The sequence below is a fragment of the Alosa sapidissima genome, chromosome 1, assembly GCF_018492685.1.
Source record: "Alosa sapidissima isolate fAloSap1 chromosome 1, fAloSap1.pri, whole genome shotgun sequence".
Taxonomy (NCBI): domain Eukaryota; kingdom Metazoa; phylum Chordata; class Actinopteri; order Clupeiformes; family Clupeidae; genus Alosa; species Alosa sapidissima.
This window is the reverse complement of record NC_055957.1, coordinates 46,536,174-46,551,450: the sequence shown is the minus strand read 5'-3', so window position 1 is coordinate 46,551,450 and position 15,277 is coordinate 46,536,174. Positions and strand designations below refer to the sequence as shown.

At 44.8% G+C, this 15,277-nt stretch overlaps 1 protein-coding gene across 1 annotated transcript in view; it reads right to left on the bottom strand.

Annotated features, from left to right (window-relative positions):
- The window catches only part of LOC121707519, a 36,043-nt gene continuing 20,766 nt past the window's right edge, over positions 1–15,277 (bottom strand). The window contains exons 32-50 of the mRNA XM_042090166.1: positions 15,065–15,197; positions 14,844–14,959; positions 14,459–14,605; positions 14,082–14,195; positions 13,486–13,614; positions 12,849–13,007; positions 8,202–8,363; positions 7,591–7,753; positions 7,037–7,224; positions 6,841–6,933; positions 6,348–6,552; positions 5,601–5,791; positions 3,549–3,646; positions 2,629–2,813; positions 2,153–2,355; positions 1,800–1,962; positions 1,318–1,427; positions 690–818; positions 1–203 (exon numbers count right to left, since the gene is read on the bottom strand). Coding sequence (XP_041946100.1) covers positions 51–203; positions 690–818; positions 1,318–1,427; positions 1,800–1,962; positions 2,153–2,355; positions 2,629–2,813; positions 3,549–3,646; positions 5,601–5,791; positions 6,348–6,552; positions 6,841–6,933; positions 7,037–7,224; positions 7,591–7,753; positions 8,202–8,363; positions 12,849–13,007; positions 13,486–13,614; positions 14,082–14,195; positions 14,459–14,605; positions 14,844–14,959; positions 15,065–15,197 — 2,841 coding nt within the window. The 3' untranslated portion in view covers positions 1–50. The remainder of the gene's footprint in view (positions 204–689; positions 819–1,317; positions 1,428–1,799; positions 1,963–2,152; positions 2,356–2,628; positions 2,814–3,548; positions 3,647–5,600; positions 5,792–6,347; positions 6,553–6,840; positions 6,934–7,036; positions 7,225–7,590; positions 7,754–8,201; positions 8,364–12,848; positions 13,008–13,485; positions 13,615–14,081; positions 14,196–14,458; positions 14,606–14,843; positions 14,960–15,064; positions 15,198–15,277) is intronic.

Here is a 15,277-nt window from a genome sequence, read left to right as displayed (position 1 = left end):
TAAATGCGTAACAGTTTTATTATACCAGTTTTTGAGAGGAGGTCACAGCTCTATCCACACTGTGCTGGGGGCTCAAGGGGGACGTAATTTCTCCGACACAGGAGGACATAGGCCGTGGCCAGCTTACAGGAGGTGCTGTGGGTGGGCTCCACAGAGTGACAGACTCTTCTCTCGCAAACTGTCAGGAACTGCAGTGGATCCACCTATGGCAGGAAGACAAAATGAATTTAACACACTGAATGAACTTGAAAAATATCTTGGTATAAGTATGCTTATAGGTATATAATATTTTTGTATTTGTACATACATTTTTATGTATATGTATATGACATCTTACTGCTCCTCTATACCCAGAACTATGGACTGCTTATTTCTGTCTTACCATGTCAGTCATATACTGTAAAAAAATATTTAAAACGGTAAAAACTTTAAAACTGCAACTGTTATGCCTTTACCCCTCCCTCCCTTTTTGAAAATCAATAGAAAGTTGATCACAAACAAATATCTTGGTAAATGCTCCATTACTAGAGTAATTCATATTTTGATGCATTTGTCCCTGTAGCCTTGTCTGGAGTGACCTAGTTTACGAGCTGAACAACTACCATCATCAGTGCAGGAGGTCCTCTGAAGACACAATGAGAATGGTGTGTTTCTGCTGAGATGCATGGTGTGTGAGCAGCAGTACTTACGACTCTAAAACAGGAGCTGAGCGGAGAGTCAGGGCTCCAGAAGAGTGCTGAGCAGCCCAGGAGGTCAGAGGTCATGTTTTGGCAGAGCCACGCCTTCTCTGGCGCCTCGTTGAGACACTGCGGCTCCACCTGCAAAGCAGACGCTGAGATGCTGAAACAGGAATCAAAAAGTAATGCACGCCAAAAAACTGTCATGAGGTGCCGACAACTGGTGAAGAACTGAAATAACAAAAAAGTTTTGCACACTCTGGCTCCACGTTATCAATAAATGAAGATAGACATTGAACCAGCGCAGCAACACTTTTGTAGGCCTATTATTTCACAGGAAACCACAGGAAACACTGATCTCTGCCCTGTTATACCTCAGAGGACATAGGCAAGAGCAGATGCATAATAAATAGAAGGCTTATCTGGCTTCTTCTTATAGACCAGGCAAGTTTATTTAGATACATATGATTTTTGAAAAGGTTCTATATTCCAGATGTTCCAAACATTAATTTAAAGAACCCTACTGAGAATCACAGAGGGGCCTATGATAGCAGGATGTTCTCTGCGGCTGCACTTCTGGATACTGGCATGCAGCAGAGGCGGTAAATGAGGGTGTCATAAAATATGCGTTCCTCTGCACCTGCCAGCTTTGGGAGAACTCGGCCAAGTCTGCAGCCTGGGAGCCATCTGGACGGGTGAGGTCATTAGCGGCTTCGTTGTCATTGGTTCCCAGTAGTCCAGCGGACACACCTGGGGGACAGAAGACATTCATGCAGCACACCAACATGATATTGACATACTCTTGAGTTTCATGTGTAGGAACACTGATATAGAAAAAATCCCTGTATTCTCACACTAGGGTAAAGTGCTTCGCAAAATATTACCATAGAGAGTAAATGTGAGAGGACAGACTGTGGCTGGTTAGAAATTCTACATTTAGCAAAAACACGCAAGCAGCAACCAATTTGGTAACCACTTTGGTAACCAACTGTGGCAACCACTAAACCTAGGGTACATGGGATTGCACATGACTTCTTAGTCAAGATTAAGTAATTGCTTAGGCTAATCTAACCTGATTCAGCCGGTTAAGCAAAGAGATGGGGATAAAGCCAACCACCTTACCATGCAACCACCCGTCCAGGGTCACAGTGCATACCCTCTGTAATGGTTCACAAGACACCTCCAGTCCTTTCTCATCGGACACCTTGATAAGATTAATGTCTCTCTGGATAATGACCCCATTGTGCTTATAGGGTGGGTGAGTTACACGACAGTCCAACTGCACCTGCAAAAGATAGACAGTTCCATATTCTCCTTTGTCTGACATGAATACCATTTTGTCGTCATCCACAACTACATCTTGCTACTGTCATGCTATTGTTATCAATCTAATCCTATAGAACATAATCTAGCTCTAACATTTTCATTTAATTCCAATGTGTTTACATAAGAAGTGGAGATGGGGTGCTGTGTACCTCTCCACTGGGATGAATGGCCACACTGGTGTTCCCCATCTTCACCTGTAGGGGGCGCTGTGTCTGCGCTCCAGGACTGAGCAGCACCCTGAACGAGTCTCCGCTGGCATCCATGGCCAGCAGGAGGCCACAGGAAGCAGGCACTTCATAGAGATGCCCATCAAACGACACCATAAACTCGTCTCCTACCAGAATAGCTTGGTCTGGCAATGGGGAAAGTTTATATTAGCAAGCAATCTGGCATGCTGGCCTGAGTCTGCAAACTGATAGAGAATGCACAGTCAGATCTCATTAGTGCATTATTAGTGCATTACTGATGAGTGTTTCCTTGCTACCATGTGTCTGACCGTCACACAGAAAACCTTATACAAGACTAAAGACTAAACTTAACCTAAAGACAGCATAATGCAAAGTTTTCCTATTTTGTATGGCTCACAAACAAGCTTTGCAGCTGGTGTGCTGTTGGCGACACTCACGGTTGAAGGGGCTGTCCATTAGCCTCCTCTTCAGGTGGTAGAACTCGGCAGTGGGGTCCAGGGAGCTGAGCGCCAGCAGGGGCCGCACAAGCAGCTCCTCCAGCAGCACCTCCGCCACGCCGGCCTGGCTCAGCCGCCGCCACGAGCCGCCCGGCAACAGCAGACGCAGACATACCTCGTAGTCACTGTGCAAGACCAGTACAGCACACCGCCAGTCACACTCATCATCATGCCTCAGTTACCACAGACACCACAATTGTCAGTCGCGTAACTTGACTTATGTTATGGTGGTGAAGAGTGAAGACCATGTGAAGATCATTATCTTTTCTTGCCCAAAGTTGACCTGGTCTGTGTCAGATGTCCAGCTGCTGAAGCTATAAGCTACACTCTGTACATCATGTTCCTTTGCTCATGCCTTTACAATAGCGTGAGTTACAGCATCTAGTGGAAAACAGCAGTCATGTATGCAATGACTTCCCACCGAGAAAGAGATGCAGTTTGAACAGAGGCCATATTTCAGACTTGCAGCCTGCGGATAGGGAAGAACACAGGCATATGCCAAGTGTCACACTGTGAGGGGAATGTACGAGTGTGTGAGCCAAACCACATCCAGGGGTGGTCTGGCCCTCTTCCTCACATGATCTGGGGAAGGTATATGGACAGTATAGACTGGAGAAAAGAGAACAAGTACAGTATGCATACTGATCCATGCTCAGGTGAGATGCCCAGGTGAGGTTAGATGTTTGTTATCTGGATATTGATATCTCCTTTCAGATCTCAAGATGTGAATGCATGGATTAGGTTTGATCGTTTTTCAGACATTGATATCCTGGTAGAGATCACATACAGTACTAATGGAAGGTGTGAATGGGGCTTGAGGTAACTGAATGGTCCCATCTTATCTGTTACATGTGTCATACCTGTGAGAGAGCTGATACACCGACGCCAGCTGCCTCTTGGCCCCGATCAGTGCGGCTGCCAACCTGGCCTCTGCCCACTGCACCGCTTGGTGACACGTCTACAGACAGTTCATGAGAATTACTGGGATTTTATGGCTTAAATTCAGTCTTCACTTTTAAGAATGAGAGCTGGACAAAAGAAAATGTGATGACTGTGCTGCTGTTAAAAATATAAAATATTTCACAGTGAGTACTCTTTAACAGCCAATGACTCTTTCATCATTGAGAGACAGTATTTCTCACACTGCATGTTCCCATAAACTTTGGCTGACTCTCTGGCCCCGAGTTTGGCAGCAATGTAGCACAGGCGAATATGGTAGGTAGAGCATCCGTAGCCTAGTATTGCACGAGAGAATTACCAGCGGGAAGGTGTGATCAAATGCAATTAGTGGGTTGAGCCAGGTTGGATTTAATAAATGAAAGGTTTGGTTAAAGCTGACCAATAGCATTTTTGAGCAATACCTTTAAACGGAATGTGTCAGACGAGATTACAGTAGCCTTTGAAATCTCAGCATTGCGCATCTGGGGCTGTATTCACAAAGCATTTTATCTTAACGCTAGGAGTACTTCTAAATCACACTAGAAGTTTTTAGATAGAAGTTTTCTCTTCAAACCTATTCACAAAGCCCTAGCCTACTGTAGGAACACAGATACAAACTTTCATTATTTTTGCTCTGAAGGTCCGTCTGGCAGAGAGGCCATTAAAGCCAATTTCCAATGTCCCTAAAACACAGGCACGCAAATACAATCGCCAATCCAGAATGGACGTGTATTTTTTTGTCGATTTTTTTTAAACGATTTGGTAAGAGTTTAATTTACTGATTTAAGTTTAATTTCACTGCTAGTTACACCCCTGCTGGAAGTCGTAAGTCAATCAACCTTTTCCAGACCAACTCTCAATTGAGAAGGGCCTGGTGTCAATGAGGCTAGCTCAGACCTACTCTTAAGAGCCATTCACACCAAGAACGATAACTATAACGATTACTATAAAAAATATTGTTCCCGTTAATATGAATGATGACGTTCACGCATAAATTATAACGATAACGACATGAAGAACGATATAATTGGAGATCACTTTCAGAGCGATTTTGAGAACGATAAAAAGCTAACAACCAATCAGAACCTATCACATTTTAGCCATCATATTCATTAACACAAGGAGAGACTTTGCTTATCGTTAGTCAGTATGGACGCTTTTATCGTTATTGTTATAGTTATCGTTATAGTTATCCTGATGTGAACGGCCCTTTAATAAGGACAAATGACAAGCTCTGTTGCTATGGTTGATGTCATTACTCATGCACAAGCTTGACTGAAGTGACCACCTTGATTGGCTGATGATTATAACGCAGGAATAGACCTCTGAAGTTCGCCTACAAAAAAAGCTAGATATCTTTGCCTATATAAGGAGATCCGGTATCTTGAGATTTTTCCTTTGGGAAAATAACATGGGGATTTTGAATTATCTGTTAAACTGATTTTTGCTACCTCAGAGCTAACTTGCAATGCAACTTGCCATAGGTAGTTAGCTTCAATTAACACCCGGATCTTCTTATATGGGCAAAGATGCCAGCTTTGGCTCTTTTTTGTAGGCAAACTTCAGAGGTCTTCCCATATCACCCGAGACGTTTAATTCGCCTGAGTGGGAGAAAAGCCTTTATGACATGAAGGCATCGCTGCCAAACTCGGGGCCTCTGTTAAAGTAGTCTACATTATGTTTAAATATAATAAAGTTTCATGGTTAATTCATGTTACCTAATGCCTTAGGTAATTATAGTGAGGTAAACCTTGATTCAATAATGTCTAAATAAGATTTCTCAATGTTGGAACAGTTGACATTGGAACATTGCACTCAATCTCAACACTCAAATAAAAACAAACAACCACTGTGTCCGTTCCTGAAATCCCAGTACCTCTAAGGTAGTCTGGCTGGATCAAAGCCAGATAAACACTAATGTAAACTTTTCTACACTAGCTAAAGAGATCTCCCGGAGCGGCAGATCTCCTCACCATGTCCAGTGCAGCGGTGAGGGAGTGCAGCGCGGCCTGAGCCGGCCCTCGCAGTAGTTGGGGGTCCTCAAGCACCGCGGGCAGGAGCTCCACGAGCCTCTGCCCCCACAGAGCCATGGCATCTTGCCAGAGCGCCTCCAGACGCTGGCCCGTCACGTCATGGTAGGCACCCGCCAGGGTGGCCAGAGGCTCTGTGGACAAGGAGAGGTTAGCGGAGGGTGTGATGAGATGTCTGTCAATATCGGTCAAGTAAGCATTTACAGTCAGCCAATGATTCAACTCAATCATTAATCACAGTAATTGATTATATTTTATTTCAGAAAAGAGAGAAAAGAGAGAGTATGTGTGTCTGTGTGAGAGAGATTGGGCCCTCATTTAAATGATGGGTAAAGAGCCAGGTGTCATGCATAAAGCTATTGTGTGGCGTGTGGGAGTATTGAGCTGATCCACAGATGTTTGAGCTTAGGATCTTGCTTGTGCTCGTTATCAAATTAGCTTTAGTTACTGTAAGGCCAACGCGTGTGTGTGTGTGTGTGTGTGTGTGTGTGTGTGTGCATGTTTGTGTGTGTGAGTGTGTGTGTGTGTGTGTGAGTGTGTGTGCGTGTGTGTGAGTTTGAGTGTGTGTGTGTGTGTGTGTGTGTGTGTGTGCGTGCATGTTTGTGTGTGTGAGTGTGTGTGTGTGTGTGTGTGTGTGTGTGTGTGTGTGTGTGTGTGTGTGTGTGTGTGTGTGTGTGTGTGTGAACTGACTGTGCAGCTCCTGCTGGGCGAGTTGTGCAGTGTGATGCAGCAGCAGCAGTGTGTGGGGCAGGGTCTCCGTCAGGCCACGCCGCAGCCACCCTGACCTCCAGGTAGCCCAGGTCAACCCCGCCCTCTGATGCAGCATGACCTCAGCCCTCTGGACCAGACGCAGCGGACCTGCGCTCAGCTCCTGCAGGAACGGGCTGTCCGCAGACTGAGAAGGATCACATGAGGATCACTTTGCTAGCGTATTGTAGCTTTAGCACAGACAGGTTGACCATATATGAAATGTATGTTTTTCCTCGTTATTGTATCTGAAAGGGGTCATAATGCATGTTACCGGACTGTTAATGTATACTATATTAAATGAGCATACATACATTTCACTGACTTTTTCCATTCAATTTTTTGCTTTATTGCATGTATGTTTATATTCTTCAGCCAAGTACTGTACATTCATGTTGAAAAATGTCACTTAAAAAATCTTGAATGAGGTTTATACTTTTTTCCTGAAATCCACGAGGTGATGCTGCATCCTCTGCACTCTGTCCAGCAGCTTGTTCCTTATGCGAGAGCCAAGGTGGAGATATCGTGTCTGTGAGGACAGCACAAGACCAGAATAAAAACAAAGAAATCCACTGTGATGCTTGGTCATAGGTCACAGCAGGGAACTTTGCAAGGAGGTGCCGAAATTCTACCTCCAGATCCGCCAGGCACTCTGCACAGCCTCTAGCGCTGAAAGCAAGGCTCCGATTGGCTGCGCTTAACGAGACCAGTGCCAATATTTCCCTTTTGACTCCACCCAGATGTCTCAGAGCTTCCAGTGTGGTGTGGTACCGCCCCTCCAGACATAGTCCCATTGTGACATCATCGAGCGAGTGCGGCCCTTGACACAGAGATAAGCAGACGTCAACATACAGTATGATATGATCAAAAAATCCGCAAAAATAGAAATATACCAAGTTTTCCATACTATATACCATGGTGTGTACACACACATGGCCTATCAGTGTTCTTGTATAGACAATTGGATGGTAACCATTAAGTGTGGAGTTTGTGATATCCATCGGAACAACAAGTACACAAAATACACTTGCTTGAGATAGAGGCGTAGGCCAAATTAGCACGTCTACATACGTTTTCTTGACCTGCACTGTCAGCGCTGTGCACAGCGTGGGCACTGTAGTGCACATAACTATTATGTGTGGTGTACTGGACAATATTACATTACTGAGGTCAACTGAACCCATACCATCCTCATAGCCCAGTCCAGCCCTCAGACAGTGTTTCTCTACCCCTGCGTGAACCCAGACACGCTCAGTGCCGTCCAATCTGGCCTGCAGACGCAGCCCTGGACCTCTTCCAGAAGACACAGCACAGCCCCCCGCCTCCACACTCCAGTTACCCATCTGCCACTGCAATACACACACACACACATACACACACACACACACACACACACACACACACACACACACACACACACACACACACAGACACAGACACAGACACAGACACACACACACAGACACACACACACACACACACACACACACACACACACACGATCTATATATAACATGATCTATATTAAAAGTTATTGACATTTCCAGCAATTCATATAATAAGATAAGGACAATGTCTATGTCACAAGTAAATCATAAAAGCTAAGTGAAATCCAGGCAGTTTTTTTTTTTTAGTTTTTTTTTTTGTATTAGAGATAACTGACCTTGTTTACTATACATGATGGTGGACACAGACATGTTGGCATGGCATATTTGCATGACTGTTAACTGCTGTGCAATGTTCATGTTCGTGAGCAGAACTCCGCACCTGTACATGGGTGGGGAGTCCTTACTGTACCTGGGTGAGCATGGAGAAGTTGGTGCGCTGGGTGGTGGAGGTGTTGGTGAGGGCCAGGGTGATGCTGCTGAGCTGGGGCTGTCCGGACACCGCCAGCCTCGTCTGGCTGTAGAACACCTCCTTCCCCCGGTTGAGGCGGTGGCTCCCCGACCAGGACAGGGCCTGCAGGGCAGCAGGAACCACATTGCATTACACATGTCATATGGCACGCTTCATAGTCGCTCTAAAATCGCTTAAAAGTGATTTATGTTGAGAATACGTTTGTTTCTAGTGCTTGTTCAGCTCTCCCTGAGAAGCAGTCACGGGCATCGCTGAGCCATCGTCGCTTATTTTTTCTGAATGCTTAAACACTAAACACTAATTTCCAAAACTATTAATTTGTATAGCTAAACCACTCACTGAGTTTGCAAAACTAAAAGCACAAACACTGCTTTGCACTCAGTTTGCCATTTTGTAACACACACTTTGCACAACTGTAGGCACAGCACTCTTTTTGCGGAACTGTACAACTCACTGCTTCACACTCAATTTCCAAATGATCAACACACACCTAGCAAATCTATACACATGTATGGCTATTATTTACACTATTTTGCCAACTCTCTTGCACTTTCTCATGTGAAAACTGTTTTAGATAATTAGTTCACTTTGCAATCAGCCTAAGCAGTGTAAATAAGCCACAGGTAAGCTGTCCGTGTGGAGTACAATGGAGGGAGCAGGAAGATACAAGGATACAAGGATACAAGGAAGATTATTGTCACATGCATATAGTTACTGGAAGTAAGAAATGCAGTGAAATTATGTCTGGTGTCAGCCTATTTGTGCATTTATGGGGGGGGGGTAAAAAGTGCAGTAGAAGAGGGGTTTAGTAGATTAAGTGGCAAGGGCTGCATAAGAAAGGTGGGGGAGGATTGGGATGTGGGGGGGGCACGAACAAGGAGCACCCAAGAGAAACAGGGGCAAGGAAAAACTCCCTTACCAAGGAAGAAACCTTGGGCAGATCCATGGCTCAAGGGGCTAACCCAACTGCCAGGGGTCTTTGTGTGTGTGTTTGGGGGATGACAGGGGAGATGGGATAGTGTGCTGTGTATGTGGGGAGAGGGCAGTGTGCAATATGTGTGTTGGAGAAGCTTCCTCATGAGACAATGTGCTGTGTACTGGCAATTGGGAGGGGGGGGGGGGGGGGCAGTGTGCTGTAAGTATGTTGGGGATGTGTGTTGGAGAAGCTTCCTGATGAAATAATGTGCTGTGTATGTAGGGGAGAGGGGGGGCAGTGTACTGCAAGTATGGTAAAGGGACTTACTATTGCAAGCAGAGTACTGTATGTATGATGTATGTGAGTGATGACAGTGAAGATGTGTGTGTGGGCGGGAGGGGAGTGGAGCAGTGACTGTGTGTGTGTGTGTGTAGTGTGTGTGTGGGTAGGTGGGGGCAGTGTGCTGTAAGTATGTAGAGGATGTGTGTTGGAGAAGATCCTGAAGACAATGTGCTGTGTATGTAGGGAGGGAGGGGGGGGGCAGTGTGCAGCAAGTATGTAGAGGAGGCTTGCTGTAGCAAGCAGTGTGCTGTATGTATGTGAGGTGATGACAGTGATGATGTAAGTGTGTGTGTTTTTTGTGTGTGTGTTGGGGATGGGGGTGGGGGTGGGGGGCAGAAAGGCTAGGCAATCAAGGAAATGGGTAGATGGAGGAGAAATCAAAAATAATAAATAAAAAGTTCTATGGAGATGTGCAAAAGTTGGAGAAAGTCAGATATGTGTGTGTGTGTGTGTGTGTGTGTGTGTGTGTGTTTTGACGTGACATGAAATAAGAAAATAAATAAAAGGTCTGTAGCATAGGGAGAGGGATGTAAAAGTGCTAAAAGTCTTGTAGGTGTGTGTGTGTGTGGGGGGGGGGGGGGGTCATGAGTGCTGAGGAGTGAATGAGTGCAAAGTCAGTATAGTGTGAGTTCAGAGTTGGGAAATGTTTGAGAGTGCTGAGGAGTGAATGTGTGCAAAGTCAGTATAGTGTGAGTTCAGAGTTCGGATGGCCTGGGGATAAAAACTTCTCCTGAGTCTCTCAGTTCTGGCTTTGTGACTACATAGGCGTCTTCTTGATTTCAGCGGTAGGAATAATCCATTGTTAGGATGAGAAGAGTCCTTTAGAATCTTTTGGGCTCTTAGGAGTACTCTTCTGGAATAGATATCTTGTAGAGCAGGGAGTTGAGTTCTTATAGTACGTTCAGCTGAGCGCACTACTCTCTGCAGAGTACTACAATCTCTAACTGTGGAGTTCCCATACCAGGAGATACTGCTACCAGTTAGAACACTCTCAACCGCTGAAGTGTACAGTAGAAGGCCTTCATGATGGATGTAGAAACTTTGAATTTCCTTAGCTGACGAAGAAAGTAGAGTCGTTGTCTGGACTTCTTCAGAACATATTGAGTGTTAACAGTCCATGTTAAGTCTTCAGTAATGTGGACACCAAGGTATTTAAAACTTGTGACTCTCTCAACAGGTTGCCCGCTGATCATTAGTGGGGTGTAACTGTAGTTCTGCTGCTGCCTTCTGTAATCCACTACCATTTCCTTGGTTTTATTGATATTCAGTGATATTCAGGAAGAGTAAGAAGAGTGAGAATTAGAGGAGGCCTAGGAAGAGGACGTGGAGGTAAAGAAGTAGGAGGAAGAGGATGAGGAAGAGGATGCGGAGGTGAAGAAGCGAGAGGGAGAGGATGATAAGGACAAGGAGGTGAAGTTAGAGGAAGTGGACAAGGAGGAGCAAGAGGAGGATGAGGAGGGGGAAGAGGAAGGGTAAGAAGAGGAAGAAATAGCCCTTTTACAGGCAAAACAAATCAGTCTACATGTGGGGATATTGACCAGGCATCATGTCAGGCCTGGATACGGCATTTCAGAATATATTTTCCCCGGTGCCTTGGACTAGAGGACATGTGATGTAGACGAAATTTTGAGAGAGACGACATGATGTAGACTGATTTTCTTTTCTCGGTGAAATTGCTATTATGTGTTTTGACTTGGAAAAACACACTTGTGTTTGTTTTGATGTGTGTAAATAAACACCAATACTTTACAGTAAGTTTGAATCCCTGTATGTTTACAGAACTATGACAAAAGTATGACCTCAAACTGACATAGGGCCCTATCATGATCAGTCTAATGCGCATCGTCACTCGTCAAAAGCTTATTCAAATTTAGTAGGCTGTCCAGTCCACATTGGGAGGGTTTTCGTTATCAAACATCGAGCGCATGGCGCTACAAGGTGTTCCTAGGATTTTTTCAATTAGTCATGGGTGTGTTTGGGGCGTAACATCATTTAAACCAATGAGAATGACATCTGTCATTCCCTTTAACGGTGCAAAGCGCGATGTCAAATAAATGCATTGGTATTTTGACATTCAACGGCGCATTTGAAGGAGGCTGCTTGCAAGACCGTATGGAATAGTTATTCCACTAAACCATGCTTTACTAAAACCTAGCATAGCCTTCACGCATTTGCACTCCTCTATTATTTTTTTACTCACTTATTTGAACTCATTGGCAAAGTGAAACTAACTTCACCATGGTGTCAGTCAACGACAAGACAGTTATATGCAGTTACTTTTATTATTGACTGACAATGGGTTACCATCGAAAACATAGGCTGGAAAAAGCAACACTTACCCTAATATTGCTCAAATGACTGAATAAAACAACATTTATCCTGCAGAGGAGTTGCTTATATCTCGTGACAGTGCGTCTTCAGCTGTGCTCCATACGTCTCTCGCCTCTCCCCTAATCACTTTTAACCGTCATTACCAATTTGCAAATGATGGTGAATAACTACTCATCATGAGATGTACAGTATTTCGTAATATCTTTATTCTAATTATGTTTCCCATTGTAATCGTGCAATTTGTAATGTTTTGCATGGACGTGCACTGGTGTGCGTTCATGGATGATAGAAGGATGGTGCGTGCACCCGCCAATATGACTGTTGACAACGCGCTCTTAAATAACATATAAACAACTCGCCATAGACTTCTGACCAGATGTATAATAGCGATTTTTAGACAATGCGCTAAGCCACTCCCTAAGTTGTTAATTGCCACACCCCTGGGCGCATTGTTTAAAAAATAAGCGTGCAAAATAAGAAAATACACTTTGCGCCAGGTGGAAAACGAGTTTTACGCCATGCGCCAGGGTGCAACATATCACTTGTGCACAGATAAAGCAAAAGCCAGATGTGTTTTTTTTCCATACCATCAGTGTGTAGTTGGCCCATTATGTGCTTATTATTGTGATGGCTTTTGTTTACTGTTTGATACGAAAACACCATTTTTACGAAGGTGTGAAGAGTTAAGCAAGGTGTGTTAGCTTTTTTTTAACTACAATGTTTTGCTGATTTGGTGAAAGGTTTTCCTATTTGTGTGTAGAGTTTTGCAAAAATAGACAATAGTTACAAAAAATGTGTTTAAGCAATCAGAAAAAACTGTAACTATCTCACCAGCTGATGCCCCTCAACTACTAGGCCACTCCCTTTACTGACATGCCTGAGGGAGGAAGCCAGCCTGGTAAGAGCAGCGCAGTCTTAGGGTTTGGAGAGAGTAGCGTAGGCGGACAGTCTGATTTAGTGACCAATGCCTCGGAGCATTATGGTCCTCTGAGACTCACAGGGCGGGGAGGACATAGCCCTAGCAGCAGGTGGTGCTCCAGCGAGTCCCTGCAGTTGGTGTGGATCTGGGCCAGGAGGTGGTGGGTGGGGCAGGGCGACGGTGAGACCTGCTCAGCTCCCACCTCCACCTGCAGAGAGTGCATGGCCTTTGGCCTAATCTGGATCACATACATACACATACAGGACAGAGGAAAACAAGTACGATTAACAGAATAATCGACTATTAATCAGTAGCAGAGACACTTCATATAAAATCCATTAACAGAATAATCAGAATAGGAGTCACTTCATTCATCAAATGCACACTCTACACTGTAGTTTGACTTGATGAATCGGCACAGTAAGAACAGCTGAATTAAAGACATAAATACATTACTGTAAAGACTAATGATAATTCACATTCCCCTGTGGTGACTGCAGTTCCAAACTAAATAAATCATCACTGACTGAGTCATGAGTCATGATAATGGATACAGTGTTAACCCATCGTCACAATGATGAATGCCATGCTGACAGTCAGGCACTATTTGCTGACTCTACTCAAATTTCAAGCACAACATATGGCTATCCCATAAATCGTTGGTGTGTTCCTGCTGTTCTGGGATGACACAGCACCTCTTATGACCCTCATGATACCTGGTATTTCATGCTCTGTGTGATTCTCTTGTCACTCCACTGGAGTTCTGCGTTTTGGGTGTATGACTGCCCCTCCCGTGCTGCCGACAAGCAGCCCTGCATCCTCACTAGGTGGCGCTCCGCCTGCAACTGAGACAACACAAAGAAGACGAAACAGCACAGGCAACACATCTGTGAACCCCTGACAGTGTTAAGAAAATCTGAATAAACATGACCTTGAATGTGATCAGATCACAAGGCATCAATTTAATTCAATTCAATCTTCTTGTAAAAATACTATTAAAACTGAATCATACATAGTGTACAAGTATTATAGTTCGTCAAGACCTATCAAATCAGTCAATACATCAATCAATTAAATCTATGGTATGGATTATCTCGCCAGTGTTGTCCATCAAATTACTTATGTAAATACTTCTACAGCTGAGGCACAATAAATGACAGCTTATCATCTAGTCAAATTAATCTGTCTTTCATTCTTTCCAAAATATATGGTTATGTTAGTCCAGAGGGGGTGATCTTATTTACAATTCAGCACAAGCCTCTACTGATATCAATCTGTGTTGTAGCAGACATGTTGGTGTTTTTGTTTTTACCTGTCCAGGTATGAAGAAAAAACATGCTTGGCCACGGCTGGAGTTCTCAAGGGAGTGTTGGCTTATTGTCATGGAAACATTCACAGGCCTTCCTCTGTCCCAGGACAACATGGCCTAATGCAGTAATTACAGGACACAGGAGTACTTGGTGCGGAAAGACACAGAGGACACAAAAGGAAAGACAGATGTGAAAATGGAAAGGAGTAGAAAAAAAGGAAAGGCAGAAAGAAAAAGAAAGTGTGTGTGTGTGTGTGTGTGTGTGTGTGTGTGTATGTGTGTGTGTGTGTGTGTGTGTGTGTGTGTGTGTGTGTGTGTGTGTGTATGTGTATGTGTGTGTGTGTGTGTGTGTGTGTGTGTGTGTGTGTGTGTGTGTGTACCTGATAGGTGCTGTGCGGCTCGTTCCCAAGTTCTTGTGAGTGTGTGTGCAGGTAGAGGTGGGATAGTGTAGGGGTGAAGGGCTGCCTCAGCTCCAGTGAGCCCTGTGACTGTGCTCCCTCTCTCACCCAGGAGCCCGCAGCCTGGACCTGGTCACACAGACACACTCACCTCACTGGACAAACATCCACTGCTCATATAACAGGCCAAGCACACACTACAACCAGCAGCTGCACATTCACACGCACACACGCACACACACACACACACACACACACACACACACACACACACACACACACACACACACACACTTGAGGACAAGCATACACCTAACCCAACAAACTAATAACCTGGAACAGTACTAGTGAGTATAGTGACACTCACTGTCTCGTGTTTGCCCTGAGCTGTCCAGCCAAGCAGCAAGTCTGCTGACCTCCTCTTAAGGGCGCTCTTCAGCCTCACATGCAGACCCCAGCCACGTGGAGGAGAGAGCCCCTGGGCTACGGGACAGAGACACGCAATATGTTTACGTGTGCTCTTCTCTAAGCATTATATTCAACCTGCTTCATGTCAAGCGATCCAGATCTGTCAGCGCGTGACTGTACCTGGCTGGGCAGTGGTTGGGCTGGAGGGTGTCAGGTCCATACCCGCCCAGTCTGCTTGGTGCTGAAGCACATGGGAACAGTTCCCCCTCTCATACAGGGTGCTTACTGTAGCTGTCCGGGGCACAAACATCAGCTGGTAAAAAACATTAAATTAAGTTAAGAGACATTAAACTGAGATGGTGGATGATCAACAGTCATGCATGGTTTGACTTA